Raw genomic sequence first — 18,317 nt, forward strand, 5'->3', positions numbered from 1 at the left:
ACCCGCATGTCCCCACGGCTCCCTGTCCTTTCTGCTCCTCACAGCCAGCAGCTCTCCTGCTCTGCATCCTCCGTTCCCGACGGACCCCTTTCTTCCCCGTCAAGCCCGCCGGCCCGGCCATCAGGGTCCACCTGCTTCTCCTAGGGGACCCGGTGCTGGGCCTGAGCCCCTCCCCGATCTGGAGGAGACCCCCCACTTCCTTCCAGCACAGGGGCCCGTGCATCGCTGGCCGCGGGAGGCCCCGTGGCCGTTGACCATCCCCTGATCGGCCCCGTCCCGACCTGACGCCCTGCTGCGGACACGGTGCCGTCGGTCACACGCTCACAACAGCCCAACGAACCACAGGATTTTGGGGGTGACGCTTGTAACAGCTGCGCCTTAGATACCAGAACAGCCAGGAAAAGTCCTCGGGGGGGGGGGGTGTTAGGCTTTTTAATTCTGAGAACAAAGTGTCAATGAAGATTTTCAGGCTGGCCCGCCTTCCAGACGCCGGCGGAATTCGGTGTGCGCCAGGTTAGAATGCCGACTGGTGTCCTCCCCCCACACCCACAGACTCCACGCAGAGTCACTGTGAGGTAGAGTTCTTACTTGACAAAAGTCATAGTTTCAGAATCAAATGGAAGAAACGCCATTAACCTACAAGCCGGGAGCCCTGTGCACCATGGAAACACATCCCGAGTCTCCAGTACGGGGGATGCGTAATTAAGAAGCATCATATAAACAAATGAATAAAATTCTTAAAAAGACGGAGGAAGGAAGGAGGGCAGAAAGGGCAGTAAGGGGGAGGGGCACGGGGGCGAGCGGGGCCAGCGGCGGAGCGCTGGGCGTTTCCGTGGAGCGCCTGCGTTGGCCCAAAGCCTTCGTACGCTGACGTACACGGAGATCCTGGCGGGCGCATTTTACAGAAACATCTATGAGCCTCTTCCTATGCTAATCAAGTCGTGAAACGGTGACATAGGGTAGGACCCTCATGCAGGCTGGCCTCTGCAGCCAAGTAGCGTGTGGCTTTCTGTGCCAGCAGGGGCAGAGATGACACTGGAGTGAACTCTTGTTCCGGTAACGCGTGGTCTGCCTCCTGACTTTCTAGGCGTGGCCTTCTGGGCGCGGGGAGTCCTCCGGGAGTGTGCAGTGGCCGGAGCAGGAGGACCGCCCTCCCTCGGGTGCTCCCAGCCCCCTTGGCCCAGCGCCAACCAGAGAGACCTCCGCTTCCCTCCCCGTGTCCCTTCCGGGTCCTGCTAATCTTTATTCGGTTTCTCTTTTCACCAAAGCAAATTCCTTCCCTGTCTTTCCTTTGCCTGTTTGTCGTTTTCTCTCACTGCAGGAGTATCTTGCCGCTTGGAGTTTCTGAACATCCCCTGTTTTTTTTCTAAACTATATTGAATGTCTCTTGGTAGATTCTAGGTTGTCCAAAGACGTAAGTGACCGAGAATGTGAAAGGAGGAAAAGTCGAGCAGATGGTTAATCTGAAACCCTTGTTTGGATTCTGTTCTCAGGAACTCACATTTTTGGAGAGAAGCAAGCGGGACGGGGGCGGGGGTTAGCACCGGTGTGTGAGGTGTGGTTCCCGGCCGTGTCGTGTGTCTGCGTCGGGCACTGCGCATCAGCCGCCCGCCTGGCCCGGGCGCGGAGACGTGTGGACCCTGGGGCGCTGCCCCGCCCTCCCCCTGCCAGCTCTGTCGCTCTCGGAGCCAGGCCTGGAGTGAGAGGCTTCCCGGCCCCTCCGGCCCCCGCGCCTTGGGGAAGGTGACAGGGCCGTATGCCGAGGCCCGAGGGCCTGCCTGGCCCCCGTGGGGCGGCGCCCCCGAGGCTGGAGCGGGCAGCGGGAATGCCGCCGCGCTGGGCCTGCACAGCCAGCCCCCAGCCCTTCCTCGAGATCACAGGGGAGAACAAAGTACGTCAGACAACGCTGGGGGCAGGGGGACACAGGCGCTCTTACATTTCGGCAATCGCCCGCCTCTGCCCTGCGCCACAGACCCGGAAGTGGGGGGTGAGGGGCTGCGGGCGGCTGGCGCCGGCCTCCCGGTGACGACACCACGCCCGCGCCCAAAGCCCACAGGCTCTGTTCACAGAGCAGAGCCTCCGAACCAGCCCGCAAGGAGGGGCCGCTTGATCCCCATTTTATAGAAGAGGAAACTGAGGCTCAGAGAGGTTTTGACCCTTGCCCGAGGTCACACGGCTAGGGAGTGGGCAGCTAGGCCGTCCAGGCAGTGTCCCGGTGCCCGGCTGGCTGGCCGGCCCCGGCCCCGTCCCTTCTTCCCGACCGGCCCAGATCCCAGGGCCCCAGGAGGACTCTGGTCCCGGGGCCACACATCGGCGCGCTCGGGGCACCACGCTGTGGCCAGGGAGATGCTTCTCTTTCTGCTCTAGAAAAGTCTGAGCCTCAAAACTGTGCCAAGTGCTAAGCGCAAAGCTCTGCGTCCTCTGGGCCTGGAGCAGGAGGGGCAGGTGTGCGGGGTCTGCAAGAAGCAGACAGGGACCCCCCTGTACCGGGGACAGGCGCCGGGCCTCCTGCGGCCCCCCCCCCGGGAACCCCCTCCCACAGACGTGGAGGCAAAGGCTTCGGCTGATGCGGCTGCTCTTCTGGAAGCCGCTTCATGTGACAAGGGGCGGCGGCTGCTGGAGGAAGGGGTCCGGGCCTGCAGCGGGGGCGCCTGGGTGCACACGCCGCACCCCCGGGGCGAGGAGCGGGGTGCCTGGGGCCGGGGGCTCCCCGCGCCCCACCCTGAGAGCTGCCCGTCTCTCGCAGGGAGCCGAGGGGCAGAAGCCGGGATTCGGCTACGGAGGCAGAGCCGCCGCCCACAAGGGATTCAAGGGGGCCCACGACGCCCAGGGCACGCTCTCCAAAATCTTCAAACTGGTAACGTAGCCCTTCTTAACGCCAGGGGTGCGCGGGGGTGGGGGCCCTGGGGCGGCCCGCGGCCTTTACGCACTGCCCCTCCCGTGGGCTTAGCTAGCCAGGCTGCCCGGGGCCGCAGGCCTTCCCCCGCTGCATGGGCAAGCCCGGGCTGGGGGGCGCTCCCCCTGGGGCCCGAGGACACACAGAGGAGTAGGAGCCGAGTGACCAGAGGGGGCGTTGCTGGATGGGGTGGAGCCTGCGGAGGCCACACGGGGTCCCTGCGCTGGCTGACAGGGACCCGGGAGTCACAAGGGCCACCATCTGCTGGCACGTGCGCCCAGCAAGGCCCAGACCCCGGGACGGGACCTGAGAAGGCGGAGGGGGACAGCGAGCGGGTGATCACGGAGCCCCGTAGCCGCCCGTTCTGGGCTGTGACCCAGAGGTCCGGGTGTCGGGAGGGGCTGGCCTCTGTCATTCGGCCCCCGACGTGGTCCCGGGGCTCAAGGTCAGTCGCGGAGGGCGGGAGCAGCACCCCGTGAACAGGGTGTATCGGCCTAGGGGCTGGACACCCGAGGGCCTCAGGCATGAGACCCTCCTCAGGGCAGCTGCTGTCCCCTCCGGTGGGCACTGGGACATGTCTGTGCCCCCAGGGGCCGCCCCCAGCAGGCCGTGAACCCAGACCGGCCGCACCCAGTCAGGGACCCAAGGCTGCTGCCCAGGCGTCCGTCTGTCCGTCTGCGATCGTGCAATTCCCGTTGGGCTGGGGGCTCCCAGGGCACGGCCGTGTGCTGCCGGGGGTCGGGACCGTCCCCACAGACAGGGTCCACGGCCTCACAGAGGAGCGTGTCCTGTGGTGGGGACGGAGAAGGTGGTGCTCAGGGAGGAGGCGAGGCAGGGCCCCCGGGGAGCTCTGGAGGGCTGTGCACGGCTCCAGGGAGGGGACCCCACGAGGCTGAGGAGCTGGCCTCACACCTGGAGGCTCCTGCCTGAGGGGAGACGCTAGAGGAGGCCCAGGGCTCCCCCCACAGTGGGCCCTCTGACCTCCCGAGGCTTTGTCGCCCGGATCCCAGGACACCTACGACTTAAGTGTTCGCATCGTGAGGCCGGCCGTGCGTGTCTGGCAGAGACCCCAGAAATGGGGCTGGGCTGCCCGCACCCACCCGTGCAGGGCCTGGGCGGCAGAGCTGGAAGGGAGAGGGCGGTCCCCGGGGGACACATCGCGCCTTCGGCGGCGCAGGACGGTCCCCAGGCAACTGAAGGCTCAGGGAGCGCCGCCCCCTGCCACCGGCACCTCTGCTCACTCCGGGCGCACACGAGGCCGTCCCTTCCTTGCTCGATGTCTCAAGCGCCGGTTCCAGACAACAACCAGCCACGATTACTCGCAAGGTGGCCCAGTCGACCCCTTCTCCAACCCGAGGAAATGGGACCAGGAAGACAGGTACCGAGCACGGGAGTCAGGGCTCCTGCGTCCCGGCAGCACAGGCTCCAGAAAGGCATGAAACCCCCACGTGCCCGCAGCTCCCTGTCTGGAGAACAACAGTCGGAGGTTTCGTTTTTACCTTTCTTGGGTGAAAGACCAGCGCTGCTGTGGAAAACGGAAGACGTGGTTCCCGAAATGAGAGGGAGGGGAGGGGGCCGTCTGGGCTTGGCTCCCGGTCCCCAGCCCCGGCGCACCTGCTCCCTGCGCGCGTCCGCGGGGCCGGGTGTCGTGGAAGAATGTGTCCTGGGCTCTTACCCCACGTGACGGCGTCTCCCCCTGTGTCTTCAGGCCAGCGGTCACGTTCTGGGGGCGGCACGCGTTTCCATGGAAACTGCACGGGTTAGGTGTTCTTGCGCGGGTGAGAGCAGGGCCTCTGCTCCTCTCCATTCGTCCCAGACCGTCCGCTTGGGGCCACAGGAGACAGCGCGACTTGACACCAGGAGGTCCTGCTGTATGTGGCTTGGTGGTGTCGCCCCGAGAGACCGGGCAGCTGGAAGGCGGGACCCGCGAGCTCTGGGTCCCCCTGGTTCAGGCTCCGTCTCCACCAGCCAAGGCTCCTCAGCCCGAATCACGGTGACACTTGACCCCTGACCTGCGAGTGTGCCGACTGGCTTCGTAATGCACCAAGGTCTTAGGATCCGTGTGGGGTAATTTGGTCTGTCCCCGGAGTGGCCGTCGTGGGGTCGTGTGAGTGGTGTGCCCAGTGGCCGGACATGAGGCGTGAGCAGCTCTGTGAACACGCACATGTGGAATCCCCTCCCTCTGTGGGTCTGGATTCAGCGGGTGCGGGGCCCACCCAGAGGTGAGGGGAAGGGGCCTGTGGTTGAGGAAGGTCAGTCCTGTCCCAGAAGAGGCTAAAATCCGTGAAGTGAGCGGCCGCCGGCTGACTGGCTCGTCGGGGTCAAGTGCAGGCAGCGCCTCCTCCGCAGGGTCGATGCTAAAGCAAATCTGAGGGAGGAGACACTGTGCCCCGCAGTCAGGTAACTGAGGTCCTCGTGATGCACGTGCTGGATTCTGGAACGCGGCGACGAGATGGTGGAGACGGGACCCCGTGGAGGCTCCGGTACAAACCCAGAGCTGCACCCGGACAGCGACGCTTCCTAGCGAGCCCGAACCTGGCCAGGCGCACACTCGCCTGCATCTGAACTGCCCGCAATGCCCAGATCACCTCTGGGTGCCCCCCAAGGCTTCCTGCCCCAGAGCGCCCCGCGTCGGAACCCAGATGTGCCCGGCTGCCAGGACGCCCCGCAGGGGCCCCTTCTGTGGGGAGGCCTCTCCTGTGCTCCCCTGCGAAGTGGCTGCTGGTCCCACCGACGGAACGGCCGGGTGACAGGGGAGGCCCGGCCCACCTGGGGACTCTGTCCAGGGAATGTGCTGTGCTCCGTGGTCACCGTGCAGGCCCGGTTACCAGCCCCAACGAGACGCCGTTTCCATCCTGCACGTCTGTGGTTCACGACCAACACCAGTGTATGAGGCCCATTTGGGTTTTATAGGTTCAATACTCTACCGAATTTCTTTTTGTACAAAGTGGTTTAGAAATTTCAAAACCTCTAGAGAGACCAAGGGGAACTTCGAATTTCAATTCATATGGCTCTGATCAGACTTCACGCCGTGAAGTGTTCGTGAACCGGTGGGCGATGGTCAGATGTGGCCGACACTGTTACAGTAGATTAAGAACAGTCCAGAAGCGAGAAGGGAGAAGGGCTCGAGGAGGTGGGTGACCCCCGGTGGTCAAGGTGGTGCCGTTCCCCCCTGGCTGGCTGGACACTGACGGGAGAGCACTGCATTTCCACCGAGCATTAGGGAACCGCATCAGAATAGAATTAGAGTTCCCCATTTCCAAACCCGGCGCAGAGCAGTTTCCTGGAGTGGGGCAAGTGCGGAGAGAATGCAGGGCCTTCTCCTGCCCCTTCCCAGCCCGACTCCACTGCGGGCCAGCCTTCTCCTGGCGAGGCCAGCCTTGCCCGCTCCGCTGAGCCCAGCGCCCACCAAGCTCTCGACATCAATCGTTTCCAACATGCCAAAAACCCGACAGAGAGAAAAGCGTGAGGCCCACACAGCCGAGGCAGTGGCTGTCCACCTGACTCCGCCTCTGGCTGACTGACTTGGGGAAATAACGCAACATCTCTGTGCTTTGGCTCCTCTGACTGTAAAATGGGGAAGCTAAGAATTCCTTCCCCCCACGATTGGCTCTCTCTTTCCTACGAGGAGACAGATGTAGTGGATTTCGCTCACAGTGGACACTCCGTAAGCTGTAGGTACAATAATGGAAGATAAAACCAAACGTCCGGCAGGAAGTGGAGATGGGGCCTCGCGTACGGTGTCCTGGGAGGCTGGGGCACTTAGTCCACCCGGCACGGATTCTGCTCTTGGGGACGAACGCACACCCCACAGGGACGCGCGCCCGCGAATTTCCTGGGGGCTCAGAAAACGGTGAGGCCCGTGCGCTTGGTTCTGGCTCCTCTCGGGGGCCGCGCTGAGGGCCAGCCAGCCGGACCGGACTGGCGCTCCCGGGCGGGGCCCCCAGGACGGAGCTCCCTGTGCCTGAAAGGCCCTTTCCGGCGACTCCGATACTTCAGAGACTAGACCCACATAAACGTTCTCACTGCTGAAATAAAACCCCACGGATGAGTTCAGACGTAAAGCCCTGACAGATGGGAGGTATTACCTCACTCTGTTGACTGTGCTGTTTATGAGGCATTTTCGGCTTCAGTCCTTTGTTGATATTTTTGGGCAACGTGGCAAACGTGGGATGAGAGGGGGAGTTCAGTGCACGTGCGTCATGGGGCAAATGGCCAATTTCATGTGTATCTTGCCTGCTGGGGGCTCCCAGTGTCAAGGAAATCTTTGAGAGGTGAATTGTTCAGTCATAATCTAGGAAGAAAATGGGACCCAAGGAGAAAGAAACTAAACCCAGAATAAAAATGTGAATGCCAAAAGTAAGGTATGTTCCCCCCAGTCTGTCCAAGTCGCGTCAGACCTGCCCCTGGCCCGAGCCCCGGCTCCACCGCTGTGCGGCCGCCGAGGTGGGGTTCCATTTGTCCAGGAAACATGTCCGCGCATGGTTTAAGCCTTGATGTCAGAGTCTGTGGACACTCCTCTGAGCAGTTGGTGTTTCGGCAGGGCGGGGGGGGGGGGGCAGGGGCAGAGCCCACACAGGACGGTCCCCGGGGATGACGTTTCACAGTCCGGCTCTTGCCTGGTGGGCCCAGCAGCAGGTGTGATCACGGCACTGAAATCTCCCAAGATGAAGCCATCCCTGCTGTTTGCAGACACTTGCCTCAGTTACCCCAGAATCTCTAGCCAGAGACGAACAGGGCTCAGTCAATGTAGCCGGACTCAGACAGGGCTCAGTTAACGTAGCCAGAGACGAACAGGGCTCAGTCAATGCAGGATGACAGGGCGGGTGAGCTTTCTGCCCCGGAGTGCAGCTCCGTGAGGCACCGGCTCTCTGGCCCCGGGCCTGACGTCAGGTGAGTTTACACCATGGCACTTGAGAATCGAATCGCATTAGCGCCCGAGTCAGCTCTGTGTGCGTCGTTCCTGGCCACAGACCCGAACGACATGGGTCGTGGCCAGGTGGCCCCCGGGAGGGACCCTGGCGTGAGGCTGGGGTGCGGGGCTGCGGCGCAGGAGCCCTCACTGTGTGTTTCCTTCTCTCAGGGAGGACGAGACAGCCGCTCTGGATCGCCCATGGCTAGACGCTGATGTCTTGCCCCGTCACAGAACCCCGTCCTCGGCTTCTTAATATAACTGCCTTAAGATGTTAATACCGTTCACATAAATTACCTACTCGTAGCAACCCCCCCTGCCTAATGCCCGTTGAGTTGTGCACATCGGAGGGGCGGGCACGCCGCCCCCTACTGGCAACTCCTGGCCATCAGCTAAATGGAGAAAACGCAGACAGAAAATTAAATAGTTACTCTGAGTTTGAAGACAAATGCCCGGGGACTCTCATCCCACTGCGACGCGGCCCCGCCGCCCCGCGGGGCAGGTGCCCAGCGCACCTCCAAGTTCGCCCTCCTTCCTTGGACTTGCTTTGCTGACTCGGCACCCCTTGGCTTCTGGGCACTGCCGCGGCCACGTTGCTGTGGAGACAGACATGTGCGGGGCGGTGAGGACTGTCGATCCGAGCTTCCTTTGGTTTCTACCCCTGCCCTTGCTCACCTCCTAACACACACTCACCCTCCGTCCAGGATCAGGCAGTCGGGAACGCACAGGGGGCTTCGGTACGTGGAGTGCGGGCGGGCAGCTGTGAAGAGGCCCACGCGGTGGGCGCGGAGGGGGCGCCTGCGGGGGCGGCTGCCCAGCTGGCGGGACTCAGGCGCGGCGGAGAGGGTGCAGGCAGGCGGCCCTGGGCGGGGCAACGGCCCCTACAGGAAACAGGACCTTCTTGGAAGTCGGGTGACGGCGCGGCGGGAGCCAGACGGGCCCCGCAGACAACCTGTTTCCCCCCAGAGCCCAGCAGGAGGGTCTGAGCGGGGCTGGAGGAGTTTCCTGGGTGGCCTCAGGGCGTCACCCTGGTCGCCATGGGAGGTGGCCGGCGACATGCTTCCACGGCGCGCGGCGCGGCAGGTGCACACTAACCCTGGGTGGGCGGGGCGTCGTCCACCTGCTTCTGGGACACAGACGTGCGTAGTCGGTAGGTTTCGGAGGGACCCTGTTCGCTGACCTGGACGTGTGAGCGGAGAGGGGCCTCAGAGCTGTGTCTCTTCTAACACCAGCTGACCTTTCCCTGCTCCCTCCTAACAGACTGAACCCACGTTTTGATTTTAGGGTATCTCTCACAGGCCTTCCAAAGAACCCCACACCAGCACCCCGTCCCCTTAGAACCCAGACGAGAAGTAGTGAGCGTAATCCTGTCCTAATTCCTGCTCGGTGTGGGTTTAATGTAGTGTCTATTAATACCTAGCCTCAGTGATGAGAGGGTTGGGGGGGGGGGAGAAAAAGGAACACAATTCCAGAAACAAAACCTCCAAATTGCTCGACACACACACACACTCGACATCTTGGAGCCGATTGCTGGCTGAGTGATCTCTCTCTGGCTGCGCACCCGCCAGTGCGCGCTGTTGTGGGAGGTCTTGTGGAAAGTACACATGTTCTCGAAAATTGAAATAAAATAATAAACTTTTAATGATATTTGTATGAGCATCTTATTTTATCTTTATTCTGGTCTGTGGACCGTAAGCCCAAATAAAGCAAAAGTCGTGTCTCAGAGTCGTGCGTGCTGCTCCTGAACACAGGCCGAGCTGCGTGATCGCCGGATGGCTTCCCCGGGGAGCGAGAGCGGACTCGAGGCCATGGTTAAGGCACTGGTTCCTGACTCACAAGGCAAAGAATGTTCAGTTTCTCTCTAAACAGCCTGTGGGAATATATTTACACTGTCTTGTTTTACCAGAGTGAGTACCTGTTAACGTGAGCTCCGGAACACTGAAAACAAACCGTGGACTGAAGGGGGAGGGGGAGGGAGGGAAGGGGTGATGGTCATGGGGGTCACTTGTGGGGAGACGCACTGGGTGTATTACGGAAACCAATTTGACAATAAACTATTATTAAAAAATAAAAAAAAGAACCAGCAGGCAGGGCAGCTGTATTTCCTACTACAAAACTTGCTGCTTGCCAGGAAGCCAGAGAAAATGTCAACATGCTTTTGAGAAGTCCAAGTTCCATATCGTCTTCCAGGGCACGGACACATCAAAGGAAGCAACGGCCTACGGGCTGCTCTTCTTTTACTGAGAAAGTTGTGTTTAGTAACACAGAAAAGCTAGACAAAAAATCTGTCACCAGGCAATAAATTAAAAATAGGTCTGTGCTACTGGAGCTAAATCAGGAACTTTAATTCTCCTCCGCTGAGCTGGGCATCTTCAAGGAGCACAGGACAGGTGTCTCCAAGCAGACGTGTTGGTTCAAAAGCTGTCCTTTAAATTACACGTGGGCTATTTCTCTTCTGGCTGGCTCTATTTTTTGTGATCTGGAGGCTTAAAAAGACACACAGAAAAATAAATCTCAGTTCCATTAAGCACACACACACAAAATAAAAATAAAAAAATAAAAGATGTTACTTACGTAAACCTGAGTGATCACTTCACGTCAAAAGTGTGCACCTTCACGCGTTAGAGACATCCCTCTGCCGAGAACAGAAATCCACTCACACCTGTAAAAGCTCTCGCCCTGTACCGAGGCCAGCCTTTCTTGCCCGTGAGCGCTCCAACGGGTTCAGAGGAGAGGGGAGGGCACCGGGCATCCTCGTGGGGCTCAGACCCGCCTTTCTGGACAAGCGGCGGCGAGCAGGGGGCACAGGATGTGGAGCTCAGTCTCCTGCCCCGTTCAATGCCGCAATCACACGGAACAGAAACCCGACGGGTGATGGGAAGTTGTCGTCAGGACAGAGGGTCCCGCGCGCTCAGCACCTGGGCGTTGGGGGCCCGCGCTGGGCCGCTGGCAGGCAGTGTCTCCCCCGGTTCCCCTGTGGGCTCTGCCCCCTCGACCTGACCCCGCACTGGGGACCCGCGGAGGAGGGCGCAGGGTGGGGGCACTTTGGGGTGCGATTCTCAGGCGATGCTTTCATTGCTTTCATTCACTCTATCACCGCTCTGGGGAAACAGCCCCACCCCTGCACCCCCAAGGGACAGGGGCCTCCACCTGCCACGCCCGGCTGCCCGCACCCTGCGGAGCCTCCCCTAGTTCTGAGTGTCTGTGCAAAGGCCAGTCACTCCCCTGGGCGCCTCACAGGCCCCTCACCACTAGAGGAAGGTCATGCACGTTCGAGAGGGACCCAGGCAGGGCTGACATTGTGGCTGACAAGGTCAGGGCATCTGTCACGCACCTACATCCTGACTGGTCAAGTCTGAAGATGTCAAGTGGACCCACCTGGGGGTTAAGGCGGAGGGAGAGGGAAAGATCATTAAAGTTCTGCTGTTAAAAATAATCTGAACTTGAACTAAATTCATGTGCTAAACTATTCCATATTAAAGATCTTAAAAGAAAAAAAATTAATCACACTTCCTAACTTCATTTTTTATTTATTGTTATTCCAAAGCAGGTACGCTATGAGGAGATATTTCTAAAAATACAGTTATCTGTTCTCAAAACCCTGGTTATGCAGGACGCTGGAAACCTCTTGTCAGAAGACATTTATTAACCAGTAAAATATAAAGATCAACCTGTACTCCACCAAAGGTTCAAGTGGAATTGTGTCTTTACAAAACCTTGTATTTTCAAGGAATGTTTTGCAAAGAAGCAGCTTTTATAATCAGGAAGTAAATGAAAAAAACATATCAATGTCTGACGTTTGCCCGCGGAGCTAACAGATTGAGAAAACTCATAAAATGAGTTATTGGTAGATTGTTCTTCGTTTTCTTTGACGACAATAAAAGCTTTAGAGTCACCTGGTAAGGCCTCACTTCAACCGGCCGCTCACCAACCACACTCTCTGTACAAGCAGGGATCAAACCCTTTTGGAGACTGTCCTGAGAGATGGCATTTAATGCTACAACCAAAATAAATAACCTAGCGAGAACAAAACTTCTTAAATGCAGTAATTCCAACTTTGGAGATCTCTGGTCACCAAAATTAATCAACATTTCTAAAATATTTTAATACAAAATTATAAAAGAAAAGTGCATTAAAAGCAGAATCTTTAAAACTCTGGCACAATTACAATGACTCTGAATATATGTGCGACCGCCGGGTACATAATGACATTCAGGTAGAACCTCAGGATACAGAAGTCCAGCATCACAAGAATAAGTCAAATAAGGCTTTTTTTTTCCTTAAAAAAATATACAATACACAAAGCAGTTTGAAAAAAAAGTCATATTATTTAACAGTTTTCCGACTTAAATATTTTCACATAACAAAAGTTTTTATATCACCAACAATATTACTTATATACATACGCCCGAGGTGAACAGTAACAACAACAAAAATCAAAAGATGCTCTTTGAAAACAGAACAGGGAGACTGTCTCGTTCTTCAGGAATCGGAAATGAGCTCGTCTCTTAATATACACAGTCCGTGCGATATTTGTAATAGAACTGCTCTCTTCTGAAACCAGGGAGGCAATGAGACAAAATAAAGGCAATCATTTTTCAGGAAGAAAAAACCCAAAGCAAAGTAACCCCACCTCCATGTTACAATGAAGAAGACGCCCACTGATGAGCAGAAGGAATACAATACTGATCTGCTGCTCTCTCTGGACTCGGGGCGAGTGCTCCTATTTACAAAATATACTGTTCAGCCACACAGAGGCCCATATATCTGTGTATGTACATATGTATTTATATATAGAACATATAAATAACTTTGCAGGAGAAATTCCCATGAAGTAAAGAACTTTCCATCTTTGGAATGCTGCAGGAGCAGCGCACTGCCCCAGCACGGGGTGGGGTCTGGTGTGGGACGTGTCCGATGTGGCACCATTGATGGCAGTAAAGAACTCCCTGAAATAAAAAGGACACCTGCTTATGCGCGAAGAGAGCGTCACAGGGCCGCGCGGGGCCTCCTCTTTCACCCACAAACACACTTCTGGGGCGCCGGGGGCCGCTCTGCCCCTCCCTGCCTGTGACATATGGCTTTGTGCCTCCCGCAGCCGCCTAGCCCTCGTACCTGGGTGCGGGCTGGCGCGGGGGCCCGTCCTCCTTTGCACCGGGCTCCCAGCCCTGCGGCCGGCCCCATGCTGCCTTCTAGCTCATGATTAGGTACACGGAACACAGAGAGAACTGGTCCGGCCACCTCTCCAGGTTCTAGTTAGTTAACTTACGGTAGACTAAAGAGTCAGGGTCTAACCTCAAAATGCACAGAGGGAAAAACATGGAAAAAAACGTCCCTGTGTCCTAACATTTTTCTGGACTTCATGCACCTATTTTACGTTTGTTTCAATAAGCTATGCTTCTTACAACAGAAAGCATGAAGGACAATCTACCTTACTTTTCCCAGGTTCACTTCTGTCTTTGCTAAGACAAAGAAGTCCCGCCACAATGGTACAAAATCCAGTTAATTTCTGCTTTAACTGGATGCACTGGCCGCGGAGCGGGAGGGGCGACTGCCGTGGTAGCACCTGAGCTCAGTGATTCGTAGACAAATGACAGCAACGCGTTCACACCGTCCCCGGTTTTTTCCTATCAGTCTCTGAAAGACAATGATTCTCAGATAATTCGACAGCTAGAAAACTACAGTGGGAACGTGTTTAACACTTGAAGCTTCAGAACGGAAGTTCCGAGTGCTCCGTTCTCGCAACACGGGAGCGGCGGGCGGCCGTGGAGGTGGCGCCGCGTCAGAACACGCCGGCCAGGGCCTGCCACTCGCCCGCGGCCTCGGGCACCACGTCGTCCAGCCGCAGCGTCCGGCTCAGCTCCTCCGCCGCGGGCTCCTGCGCAGCCCCTGCAGCACACGGGGGAGAAGCGGGAAGGCTCAGCCAGGCGGCCCCGGAGCCAGAGGCCGTTTGGAAAGGGCCGCACGGACTCGCTTTCCATCCCGGGGAAGAGAGCAGCATCTGAGCTGCGGCTCGAACAATTACGGCGTGACAACTTCTGCTCTTTGATGTGAATCAACAGCCCTCGAGGGGCCCGCTCACCTCGGACGGTTTGTGGTAAGCGACTAGTTAGGAGTCACATCACACAGCGGGCATGGCCCCTAACAGGAGGGGCAAGCAGCACAGAAAGTGTGAGAGCACAGGCTGGACCCCCCTGCCCAACCCCGCCCGCCCTGCGCAGCTGTGCACCCGACACTCAGCAGGGCACGGTGCCAGCCTGGCCTCCCGCACAGCTGGCGCCCCCCCCACCCCCCCCAAAGCCGGTGCCAGGCGGACACGGAGGCCCCGAGGTCAGGAGGGCGGCCTTACCGGTGTAGCTGTGTGCGCGCTTCATGTGCAGCTTCATGTTGCTCTTCTGGGTGAAGCCCATGACGCAGTGGTCGCACTTGTAGGGCCGCTCGCCCGTGTGCTTCTTCATGTGCACCTGCAGCGCGCTCTTCTGGTTGAATGCCTTCTCGCAAAGCGTGCAGTGGAACGGCCGCTCCCCTGGGGACGCACGCACATCAGCATCCCTGGACGACCACCACCCGCTGGCCACGCACAGGGGGCGCCCCAGGATGGCCAGAGCCCGCCCGTCACGCACAGGGAGCACCACCGCCCGCTGGCCACACACAAGGACAGCGCCCGGGTGTCTAGCTACTCTGCCCCACGGTGAGACCCAAAATGAAACTCCAAAGCTACTGGGAGTCCTGGAAGTGCCCAGCAGTAAACAGGGAGCACACATGGCTCACACAAAACACTGCTAATGCACTTTGGGCAGTCAGGGCAAAAAGATGTGATGTACATGAGAAGATGAAATCCACTTAATTAAAAGGGTAATGTATCCAATATTTTTAAAAATATTAATTGCTTCTAAATCAATGCAGAAACTGAACAGTGAAGGAAGAGCCGCCCTGCTGGCGCCTTCGGCCGTGGGCTCCGCTCCCCGCAGCCCCCCTCCCCCGGCTGCCCTCCAGCACGTGCGCGCGGCCGGTCACCTGTGTGGATGCGGCTGTGGCGCTCCAGCTGGCTCGGCTTGGCGAACGCCTTCTCGCAGGCGTCACACTTGAACACGCGCGGCTTCTGGGAGCTCAGGGAAGGGCCGGCTTGGTGCGTCTGCATGTGCTCCTGCCAGCGACCCACAGAAGACACCTGAGACCCGCCGGGACCAGGACTCAAGACCGCAGAGGCGCCGGGCCGTGGGGTCACGTCTGCAGCAAGGCCCCCCGGGGCCCACCCCCAGCCCCGAACCCCTCGGACACCGACGGGGTGCTCTGAGCTACTCTGGGGGACGGTGCTCGGCCGAGAAGCGTCTGAAAAGTTTCTCCGCTGGCCGGCGGCTCCGGGCTCGGGGGTGAGGTGGCGTCTCTACCCAGCGTGTCAGGGGCACACGCACGGCCGCCGTGACCAGGCACACCTGCACCACCTCCCAGGTGCATTGATTCTGCTTTTCACGCGTCCTGTGTGCCCTCGGGACGGAGGGGACACCACGAGGACCACAAGGCCGCAAACCGTTTGGGATCCTGCTGCATGGGAGGTCTGTCTCCTCTCCCTGGCTAGTGACTTCTCCACACACATTTCGTCAGCGAGGACTCTCGGGAATTTATTGTGCACTGCGGGCTATGACCTGATGCCACCTTCTATGTTTTCTTGCTCCAACTGTTCCCGCTTTGCCCGTGGGAGCTCTTCCAGAGGGCTCCCGGGTGCTTCCGACACATCTGTTCCCCTTATCTTTCCAGAGAGAGATTCGGACTTCCCCCGAATCGCAGCCTCCACCGAGTGCCTGTGCCCCTTCAGAGGGGTGGCGGTGCGCGGGGACGGCGGCCAGGCCGCAGCGGGACCTACCTTGAGGTGAGTGGCGCGCTTGAAGGCCTTCCTGCACACGGGACACACGTGGATGCGCTCCCGGCCGTGCACCTCCTTGCTGTGCTGCAGCAGCATGGCGGCCGACGCGAAGCTGCGGCCACACTCCACGCACTGGTGCAGCCGGGCCTCCTTCTCGGGCGGCCCGCCCTGGGCCAGGCTGGTGGACACGTCGGTGACCTGCAGCGGGTCAGAGACCCCCAACCTTACTCCGTGGCTGCCACTTGCGGCACAGCGACGGACGCACCGTCTGCCACAGGCACACCCAGACATGTCGCCTGTCACCCCAGGAGAGGCCGGCGGGGACCCCGGCATCGCGTCAGACCCTTGCCCTCAGAGCAGAGGTCAGAGAGCGCAACGGCAGGTGCGAATCCAGCTCCCACCTGCCTGCACAGGTGTGCTGGCTGGGTCCCTCACCACCCCATCCCTGCCTCCGCTGGCCCACAGTGACTGGGAGCGGCCACACCCTTCAGGCTGCCGCTGGGTGATGAGGTAACAGGACCTAAGCGGTCCCGAGGGTAACGCCTGGCATAGAGCACGCTTTCAGGAAATGCCATTAGTGGTGGCAGTTTCAGCAGAGACAAGGACATGTGATCTGCCCCCAAACACCACTGCCTTGGCTGAAGATCTTTCAGCGAACTGCAACATTAATAATACTGTGCAGAGGCGTTTGTAGCTCTTGATTGGATGAAAGCATTTCCCCCAAACTTTGAATCACAACCGTTCAGGTTTTCAAATCATTTAAATGGGATGCTATTAGCACTCTAAGAATAAATGAAGAATAAATGAAGGTTTACTACTCCGCTTTCATAAATAAGAGTTTGGTTCTGCAGGTGAAAACTGACATAGAATAACTTAGTAGAAGAAAAGTAGAAATAGTTATAAAGATAATTGATGGGGTTTGTCAACATTTTTATTCTAGTTCATCAAATATTTTTTCATAATATTGTAATGTACAGAAACGGATAAAATTTAAAGAAAAATACCTAAAGGAAAAGATTTCTAGAAGGTGTGCTAAGATTATTAATCCATGCAATAAGAAAAAAAGAATGGAATGAAAAAACAAAATAGAAAGCGTCCGGAGCACAAACGCGACGCAGTTGTGTCACCTGTCAGGGGTGCACATGTCTACATGTGTGTGCAAAGAAACAAGGAAACACTGTGTTCAGGCCAGTGCATAAAGTATATTTCATAGGAGTCAAAGTCTGAAGCCACTGGAATAATCAGACTCAAGGCTGTTTTCTAAGTGCAAATAAAAACCACACAATTAAAGCAAATGATGCACAAAGTACAGTCACTAAAACAGATTCGGGTGCTAATGGCACTAACCTCCCAGGAGCCACGGTAACTGGTTGCCACCCTGGGACAGGGGCACTCGAGGCCGAGCCCTTTCGTGTGTCCTGGGGACGAAGGGCAGCACGGCCGAGAGCCCAGGAGACAAGCGGGCCACACGACACACGCTGACATCAGCTGGCTCAGGCTGGCCGGGTCTCATTTCTTTATAAAAACAGAGTCCTCAGGGCGCCTGAGTGGCTCATTCAGGGAAGCATCTGAATGAGGCTCCGGTCATGATTTCATGGTTTGGGAGTTCAAGCCCCGTGTCGGGCTCCGTGCTGACCACTCACAGCGTCAGATTCTATGTCTCTCTCTCTCTCTGCCCCTCCCCAACTTGTGTGCTCTCTTTCAACAATAAAAATTTGAAAAAAAGGAGTTCTCATCCCACTGAAAGACCAATGAGTAATTTCTTGAAACTTACTTACTAAAACTGCATAAAACGTAATGCTGCTTACAGTCAGTAGTTATTTATTATCTGTACTTTACCTCTAACTTTGAAAAGTTGTAAGGAAAGAGTTTTTAGATTCTTCTTTATTTAAAACTATCATTTATTAAGTCTTGGACCCAAAGGATACAGGAGTGCTGATGCATAGGAGCACATGTACCCCAATGTACAGCAATTTCTACAATAGCCAAATCATAGAAAGAGCCGGAATGTCCATCACCTGATGAATGGATCAAGAAGATGTGGTATATATATACAATGGAGTACTACATGGCAATGAGGAAGAATGACATATGGCCATCTGTAGCAAAGTGGATGGACCTTGAGGGTGTCATGCTGAGTGAAGTAAGTCAGGCAGAGAAGGATAGATATCAAAACATGCATTTTAAGAAAAAAACTGTAGGTCTAACAGGAGAGAGACCTGGCAGGAGACCATGGGGAGAGGAAGGGGGAAAGAGAGCAGGGAAGAGTGAGGGACACAGATCGTGGGAGACTACTGAATACTGAAAACGAACCATGGACTGAAGGGGGAGGGGGAGGGAGGGGGTGATGGTCATGGAGGGGGCACTTGTGGGGAGAAGCACTGGGTGTATTATGGAAACCAATTTGACAATAAACTGTTTAAAAAAAAAACTGGTCAAATGGCAAATGGGTCACGCAGACACACGTACATGCGGCACGTGAACGGGCACAGCGGCCACAACACAGCCGGCAAGGGTGTGGCAAGAAACCTGTGAGAACTAAACGGGCGTGAGTGGCCGGGTGAAGTCCGATCGGTTGGCGAGAGAAATAAACGTACAACCAGACTCCCGCGTCGCTGGGAACCCCGCCCGCCCGACGACGGGTC

General features: G+C 57.4%; 2 protein-coding genes across 2 annotated transcripts in view; one reads left to right on the forward strand and one right to left on the reverse strand.

Moving 5' to 3' along the window:
• The window catches only part of MBP (myelin basic protein), an 84,751-nt gene extending 75,296 nt beyond the window's left edge, over positions 1 to 9,455 (forward strand). The window contains exons 6-8 of the mRNA XM_029922292.1: positions 1,199 to 1,216; positions 2,730 to 2,857; positions 7,980 to 9,455. Coding sequence (XP_029778152.1) covers positions 1,199 to 1,216; positions 2,730 to 2,857; positions 7,980 to 8,024 — 191 coding nt within the window. The 3' untranslated portion in view covers positions 8,025 to 9,455. The remainder of the gene's footprint in view (positions 1 to 1,198; positions 1,217 to 2,729; positions 2,858 to 7,979) is intronic.
• Positions 9,456 to 11,314: 1,859 nt separating this feature from the next.
• The window catches only part of ZNF236 (zinc finger protein 236), a 91,404-nt gene continuing 84,401 nt past the window's right edge, over positions 11,315 to 18,317 (reverse strand). Inside the window, exons 28-32 of the mRNA XM_029922764.1 lie at positions 18,142 to 18,201; positions 15,673 to 15,870; positions 14,826 to 14,955; positions 14,158 to 14,334; positions 11,315 to 13,697 (exon numbers count right to left, since the gene is read on the reverse strand). Of these exons, the coding sequence (XP_029778624.1) occupies positions 13,591 to 13,697; positions 14,158 to 14,334; positions 14,826 to 14,955; positions 15,673 to 15,870; positions 18,142 to 18,201 (672 nt within the window). The 3' untranslated portion in view covers positions 11,315 to 13,590. The remainder of the gene's footprint in view (positions 13,698 to 14,157; positions 14,335 to 14,825; positions 14,956 to 15,672; positions 15,871 to 18,141; positions 18,202 to 18,317) is intronic.

Source organism: Suricata suricatta, chromosome 14, assembly GCF_006229205.1.
Source record: "Suricata suricatta isolate VVHF042 chromosome 14, meerkat_22Aug2017_6uvM2_HiC, whole genome shotgun sequence".
In the NCBI taxonomy this organism is placed as follows: Eukaryota; Metazoa; Chordata; class Mammalia; order Carnivora; family Herpestidae; genus Suricata; species Suricata suricatta.